The 8,246-nt window shown below is 37.8% G+C and overlaps 1 protein-coding gene across 1 annotated transcript in view; it reads right to left on the bottom strand.

The window, feature by feature from the left end:
• Positions 1 to 3,359: 3,359 nt before the first annotated feature.
• The window catches only part of LOC123795536 (uncharacterized), a 48,512-nt gene continuing 43,625 nt past the window's right edge, over positions 3,360 to 8,246 (bottom strand). The window contains exon 6 of the mRNA XM_045802356.2: positions 3,360 to 5,589. Within this exon, the coding sequence (XP_045658312.2) occupies positions 3,509 to 5,589 (2,081 nt within the window). The 3' untranslated portion in view covers positions 3,360 to 3,508. The remainder of the gene's footprint in view (positions 5,590 to 8,246) is intronic.

The following is an 8,246-nucleotide window of genomic DNA, read 5'->3' as shown; positions in this document are numbered from 1 at the left end:
GAACCTTAATAAAGAAATGAGATGTTATGAAGAGAGGTAAGAAATTTATGATACTTCCAAAAAAGATAATATGGCTTACAAGAGCAGAAAAGCTGTAACTGAAAATAGGCTTTAGTGGTTGTCAATATATGATTTCTGAGAAAGCATTCTGCCTCCCGCCATGGGAAAGCCAGTACCAAATAATGTGAGTTTTTAATTTTGTAAGTACAGAAGAAAGCACCTTCACAGATTCATCCATATTGCTATAGGCAGGCAGGGTTGTTTATTTAATACACTTTATTTTTTAGGGTAGTTTTAGGGTTACAGAAAAACTGAGCAGAAAGTACAGAGTTCCTACATACCCCTTCCCTTCTACCCACCGCTACAGTCCCCCATATTCATATCTCGCATTAGTGTGGAACATTTGTTACAACTGATGAGCCGATGTGATACATTATGACTAACTAAAGTCCACAGTTTACCTCAGGGTTTACCCTTTGTGTTTTACACTTTATGGGCTTTGACAAATGAATGACATGTATCTACCATTATAATATCCTACAGAATCGTTTCACTCTCCTAAAAATCCTCTATAATCTACCTATTCATCCTTCCTGGCCTTGTCCTGAGCCCCTGGCAACCACTGATCTTTACTGTCTCCATATACTTGTGCCTTTATCAGAATGCACGATAGACGGAAACCAAAGTGTGAAGACATTTCATCCTGGCTTTTCTCATTTAGCAATATGCAAGTTAGGTTCCTCCGTGTCTTCTGTTACTTGATCGCTCATTCTTCTTACCACCCACTCAATCACTGTACCTTATAACCTTGTTATAATTGCTTACCAGTGTCAACGTATTCTATTGTTGACTCCCCAGAATTTTCTACCTACAGAATCATGTTATGTGTGAATATAGACAGTTTTACCTCTTCCTTCCACAGTTTATTTCCTTTAGTTGTCATACCGCATTAGTGATGACTTCCAGGAGGCTAAAAAGGAGTGGTCAAAGGGGCCTCCTTCATCCTTATCTTACTGGGAAACCATCTAGTTTCTCACCATTAAGTATGATGTTAGCTATAGGGCTGTTGTGGATGTGCTTTACCAAGTTAAAGAAGTTCCCTGTATTCCTAGTATGCTGAAATTTCTTATTGCGAATGTGGGTTAAGATTTTGTGAAATGCTTTTCTGCACCTACTGATATGATCATATGATTATTTCTTCTTTTGCCTGTTGATGTGATGGGTTACATGAACTGATTATCAAATGTTGAACCAGGACTGCATACCTGGAATAAACCCCACTTGGTCATAGCGTGAAATTATATACTGTTGGATTCAATTTGCTAATGACTTGTTGAGGATTTCTGCATCTAGGTTCCAAGACATATAGGTCTGCCTGCAGTTTCCCTTCCTTGTAATGTCCGCCTGGTTTTGCTACTACAGCAATGCTGGCCTCACAGAATGAGCTAGAAAGTATTTCTTCTGCTCTTACTTTTTGGAAGACATTGTGGAGAACTGGTATCATTTCTTCCTGAAGTGTCTGGAAGAATTCACCAGTGAACACATTTGGGCCTGACACTCTCTGATTTGGAAGATTAAGTATTAACTCAATTTCTTTAACAGCTATATGCCTATTCAGACAGATCTTTCTGTGAGTTTTGGCAGATTGTGTCTTTCAAGGAATTGGTGCATTTCACCTAGGTTATGCAATCTGTGGGCACAGAGTCATCCCTAGTATTATCCTTTTAATGTCCATGGAATCAGTTGTTACGGTTCTCCTTCATTTCTGATATTAGCACCTTGTATCTTCTCTTATTCTTACTTAATTTAGCTAAAAGTTTACCAGTTTCATTGACCTTTTCGAATAACTAACTTTTGGTTTTACTAATTTCCTCTATTTTCTGTTTTTAACTTCCTGACTTCTGCTCTAATTATTATTTCTCTTGTTTCATTTACTCTGGATTTAATCAGCTCCTTTTCCTAGTTTCCTAAGATGGAAACTTAGACTCTTTGTGCAAGTTAAGATCATTAGTTTGTGTTACCTGTTTTATGTAATCTGACTGATCATATAATCTAGCATACCAGCTTTATACCCTGTCAGTCAATAAAAGCCCCACTCTAGCTTCACCCTGGCTCTGCTCCAGTCTCCACCCACTCTCTTCTCACAGAGCCAAAAATCTCCAAGGGCTCAGATCTGTCTCTGGTTACATCGGCCTCTGCCTTAGAGGGCAGTTACTTACAGAGGATCTGTACAAAATTTAGGCTGAGGGCTAGAGGACTCACATATGTACACTCAAGGCACCCCCTGGCTTGACATGAACCATAGGTGAAAGGGGAAAATGAGACTAGGGACTAGATAGCCCTCTGCACTCAACATATTCTATTTGCCACTTTGTTATTTTCATTTATACATTTTAAGTGGTTACTTATTAGCTCTGTGGGCCTCCTTTCAAAAGGTTGCTCAGCCCTTACACACAAGGGAGATGTGCCTGATACTGTAACAACTGCTAAATTAGGGATGTCTAGTCTCTGTTCACAATTTACTAAGTTGCATTATGCATATAAAGCACATATAGTTTATATAAGGTACCATATGTGATACATAAGTCCTGTAAACTTTAGAGACACTTCACATAAGCATTTAAGGCTGTGGCCCTAATTATTCAATTTATCTCTACTTTTAAAAAGCTTCATATTCCCATGATTGCCAGGATGAGGGCTGCAGAAAGGGTATGATTATTAACACAAGGGAACTTCTTGTGATGAAATCCTGGTTCCTTTGTAATCTTAATGCAACAGAGACTCCAGGTTCCTTTTTGATTTTGTAACCTGTGTAGATGGTTACTCAAACTACTAAGGGATAAAATTTCACAGAACTACACGTACACAAAGTGCATGTAAAAACTGTTGAAGTGGGAATAAGGACTACTTAGTACTGCGGTACCACCAATTTCCTGTGCCTGACAATATACCGTGGTTGTGGAAGATGGCATTAGAGGAAGCTTGGTGAAGGGCACGTGAGAATTCTATGTACTACTGCAACTTCTTATAAGTCTATCTTTTCACTTTACTACTTTTGGGGGGGGGGTTAAAGCTTTACATGGCACAATACACGTCCATAAATTATAGTTTCTCATGATTTCCTAAAGATAAATACGGCACCAAAACCCAAAACACGACTTCTAATGTTATATTACTTCTAAAAATAATCTTCACGCTATATTCCTCAAATTTAAAGGTTTCTCTTTAATATAAAATCTGACATAACCTAGTTTGTATTTTTGCCAAAAAAAAACAACTTTTCCAAAATAAAATCTGTAATGTTCCAGTATTTGCTTAGTGACATTCAATGGAATGTTACTTAACAAGACTATCCTGGTTTGTTGCAGTCTACTTTGGAGTAAAATAAGGCCAGTCTGTGTGGAAGAAGAATCTTGAACATTCAGGATGTCAACAGAGCTTCCGCAAGTGTGAATTCTCTGAAGTGTAATGGGCATTGAACTGCAGCTCGACACTCCTAACATCCACTTCAATCATAAGGTTTTTCTCCTGCGTGTGTTCTCTGATGCACAATGAGGTTTGACTTCTGAGAGAAGGTTTTTCCACATGTGTTACATTCATAGGGCTTCTCCCCTGTGTGTGATCTCTGATGTTTAGCAAGGTCTGATTTACGGTAAAACACTTTCCCACATTCATTACATTGACAAGACTTCTCTCCTGTGTGAGCTCTGTGATGCACTGTGAGGGAAGATTTGTGACTGAAGGATTTCCCACATTCGTTACATTCATAGGGTTTCTCCCCTGTGTGTTTTCTCTGATGTAAAATAAGTCCTGACTTCACACAGAAAGATTTTCCACATTCATTACATTTATAGGGCTTTTCTTCTGTATGAGTTCTCTGGTGGACAATTAGAGCTGACTTATGACAGAAAGCCTTTCCACATTCATTACACTCATAGGGTTTCTCACCTATGTGAATTCTCTGGTGCTGAGTGAGCTGAGACTTCTGGCAGAAGGTTTTTCCACATTCGTTACATTCATAGGGTTTCTCCCCTGTGTGTGTTCTATTATGTTTTGTTAGGTATGATTTATTATAGAAGATTTTCCCACATTCGTGACATTCAAAGGGTTTCTCCCCTGTATGTGTCCGATAATGCTGAGAGAGGGTAGACTTATGGCTGAAGAATTTCCCACATTCAGGACATGCAAAGGGCTTCTCCCCTGTGTGAGTTCTCTGATGTACTGTGAGGTCAGACTTCAAGCAGAAGGTTTTCCCACATTCATAACATTCATAAGGTTTCAACCCTGTATGAATTATCTGATGCCTGGTGAGTACTGACTTGTGGTAGAAAGTTTTCCCACATGCATTACATTTGTAGGGTTTATCTCCTATGTGAGTTCTCTGATGTTGTGTAAGATGTGACTTCTGACAGAAAGATTTCCCACAGTCAGGACATTCAAAGGGTTTCTCACCTGTATGAGTTCTCTGATGCACTGTAAGGTGTGAATTCATACAAAAAGATTTGCCACATTCATAGCATTCATAGGGTTTCAGCCCTGTGTGTGTTCTCTGGTGTTTAGTGAGGTCTGACTTCTGGTAAAAGGTCTTCCCACATGCATTACACTGATAGGGTTTCTCCCCAGTATGTGTTCTCTGGTGTAACGTGAGGGCTGACTTGTGGCTGAAGGCTTTCCCACATTCACTGCATACATAGGGTTTCTCCCCTGTGTGTGACCTCTGATGTTTAGTGAGGTTTGACTTCTCCCAGAAAGTTTTCCCACATTCATTACACTGAAAGCGCTTCTCTCCTGTGTGTATCCTCTGATGTCGAGTGAGGTGGGACTTCTCCCAAAACGCTTTCCCACATTCATTACATTCAAAGTGTTTTTCTCCTTTATCAGTTTTCTGAAGTTGTGAAAGGCATAAATTCGTCCTGAAATTATTTCCACTTTCATTACATTCATAGTGTTTCATATGTGCCCCATGATGTTTTAGAAGGGTAGACTTCACACATATGGATTTTCCACAACTAAATCCATAGTGATTTTCCTTTGAGGAATTTATCTGACGGAATAAGGAGGAGTTATCAAAGAAGGTTCTCCCATATTCACTACATTCACAGTCATTCCCTTTTGTGATCTCTCTCTTGTATGTACTGAATATTGCCTTTTCAAGGAAGGTTTTCTGATAAATGTTATAATCAAAATTTTGCTCTAGAGTTTGAATCTTCTTATGATGAATAGGGTCCTCATCATGACTGAAAGTTTTCCCATTTTTAAAAAATTCACTTTTCTCTCTAGTATGAGTTTTCTCATGTTTAATACTGAGTAGCAATTTTCCACCGGCATTAAATTCATCAGTCTTTTTTCCTAAATAGTTTTTCTTATTGATAAACAATTCTGAAATACAGTTGAAACTCACTCCACATGAGTCACACTGACAGAGGGTTTTTCTGGGAGGAAAAGTATTTGTGTCCAAGTTAAGTGGTCTTCCTACTACATTACCTCGTTCTTTAGTAAGCGTTTTATTATTGATGAATGCAACTTCCCACACATGTTTAGGCTGGTTTTCATGGCTCCTTTCTTTCGTGTGATCGGTTTCCCAGGTTTCTAAAAATAAAAAAAATTAACCTTACATATAAATATTAACACATTTTTTATGGAATGCAAAGTATATACAAATGCCCTGTTACAGCTGATTTGGATTTCTTGTCTAGTCTCCAGAGAAGAAAATAACTGTAAGTACATATTTTTTCTATTCTTGAGTTTGACATGAAAAAACAAAAATGAAAATAAGAAACAAAAAGCCTGGCACAGTGGAAAAAGGGAGCAGACACTGGCTATTACAACACATACATCTGCATCCCAACATCTGAAGAGTAACAGCACCCGTTAAACTCTGAATGTGTCCATCTATCCTCCAAAAAAATGTATGGATCAATGTTTAAGGAGAGCAAATAAAAGTACCTACAACAACCCACGACTTCAGCCTAGCTAGGAGATACAAAATACTACTAACTTCAAATCGCCACTAAGGAAAGAAACATTTAATACAGAAGAAACTGATAATGAGCCCATATCCATTGAAAGTCAGCTAGAGACTGTGGCAACCACACACAAAGAAGACACAGAGAACTTGAGATGATTAAATGCAAATAAAATCATTCACAGAAATGGGAAGTCCCACTATGAGTGGGAAAATACTAAGATGACATCTCAGTTCTGATACATGACAGCTCAGACCACTGGGAACTCCAGAAGAAGGAGCCTGCAGTATGTGGGAACTAAGGACACAAGGGCTGATCCAGGTGAGGAATAAAACTGTAAAAAGGACAAAGTGATCTTAGAATAGACTTAAATTACAAGGAGATGGTTATGAACTGAACTGTCACTCTCCCAAATCCACATGTTGAAGCCCTAATCCCCAATGTGACTATATCTGGAAACAGAGCCTTTAAGGAAGCAATTAAGGTTGAATTAGGTCATCGGTGTGTAGTGCTAATGTGATAGGAATGGCATCATTATTAGAAGAAGACGAGACACCAACCTGCTTGCTCCTGCTGTGTGCACAGAAAAAAAGCCATGTGAGGCTACAGCGAGAAGGTGCTGTCTGCAAGCTGAGGAGACAGGGTTCACCAGAAACCAACCCTGCTGGCACCTGCACCTTGGCCTTACGGACTCCAGAAGTGTGAGAAAACAAATTTGTTATTTACGTCACCCAGTCTGTGGTGTTTTGTTATAGCAGTCCAGGCAGACTAATAGCCCAAAGAGAAAAGAGACTTCACTGAAATGTTAATAATTATTAGCATTGAAAAAAGGCATAACAACAGAGCAGAAAGAAGAATGACAATAAAACTAAAGAAAGAAGAACTGGATCACAAAGAAGGTCCTGGATAAAGAAGGTAGTCTGCAAAATAAATAAAAATTTTTAAATAAAATTATACATATATATGTAGGATTATAGTCTCTACAGAGAAAAAAAAATACTAAAAACCATAATCTAAGAAAATTGCCCAAAAGAAGACCTCATCCACATATTCTAAGGGACCACCATGAACCTGGGCAAGCTGAAATAGTCCTAAGGCATACTTTATTTTATTATTATTTTTAAAATATTTTATTTATTTATTTGAGAGAGAGAGAGAGAGAACACAGCAGAAGGGCAGGCAGAGGCAGAGGGAGAAGCAGACTCCCCACAGAGCAAGGAGGCCAGTGCGGGGCTCGATCCCAGGACCCTGGGATCATGATCTGAGACAAAGGTAGATGCTTAACCAACTGACCTTCCTTCTCATCCAACATGAACTTCACACACGTGTTAGATAACGCATGTGTATGTACACACACAAAATCCAACATGTATGAAATTTACACATCACATGATAAATACATAGTACTTATAATACATATTCCATATAAAAGGAATTTCATGTATGTATTTGTGTGTTAGATATATACACACACACAAAAAAAATTACTTGTGTTGCATAAGAAAGGTCTCAATTACGTCAGCTGTTTTCACCTTAGAAAACAAGAAAAAAAAAACACTAGAAAACAGAAAATTAAACCTAAAAGTAAGAGAAGGAATAAAGATCAAATGGAAAATGAAATCATACATACTCTGTTTCCTATATAAAAATTTCCTACATGTAAATTTCCCACAAATTCTGTTTTCATGAACATTCAGTTCAAAGTAGTTTCTAATTTTCCCTTTGAATTCTTCTCTGAACCATTAAGTTAGGTAAAAGTGTGCTATTAAGTTTCTAACTATTTAGGAAATTTTACAGCTCTTTCTGTTATTGATTTTTAATTTTGCTAGATTTAACTCCACTCTGATAAGAGAAAATATTTTATATGACTTGACTCCTTTTAAATTAATTGAGATTTGTTTTAGGTCTTAGAATATGATCTACCTTGGTTTATGTTCATGTGTTCCTGAAAAGAATGTGTATTCCACTGGTTTACCTGTGTGTGTGCGGGGGGGTACTTTATAAATGTCAATTAGGTCAATTTGGTTACTCAGTTTTCTTCAAGTCTACTTCAGCTCTGCTTATTTTCCATCTCCTCCTTCTACTAATTATCGGGAGAGGGATGGTGAAACATCAGACTAATAACTGTGCATCTGTTTCTCCTTCAAGTTCCATCAGGTTTTCCTTCATATACTTTGAAAATTTTATCTGCAGCATAAGAGTACAGAATTAAGTTTTCTTGATAAATTTATCTCTGTCAATATGAAAAAAAATCCCTCTCTTTCTCTGGCAATATTCTTG

The sequence above is a fragment of the Ursus americanus genome, chromosome 6 (assembly GCF_024610735.1).
Source record: "Ursus americanus isolate L20-20 chromosome 6, mUrsAme1.1.p, whole genome shotgun sequence".
Lineage (NCBI taxonomy): Eukaryota > Metazoa > Chordata > Mammalia > Carnivora > Ursidae > Ursus > Ursus americanus.
This window is presented reverse-complemented; position numbering and strand designations above follow the sequence as displayed.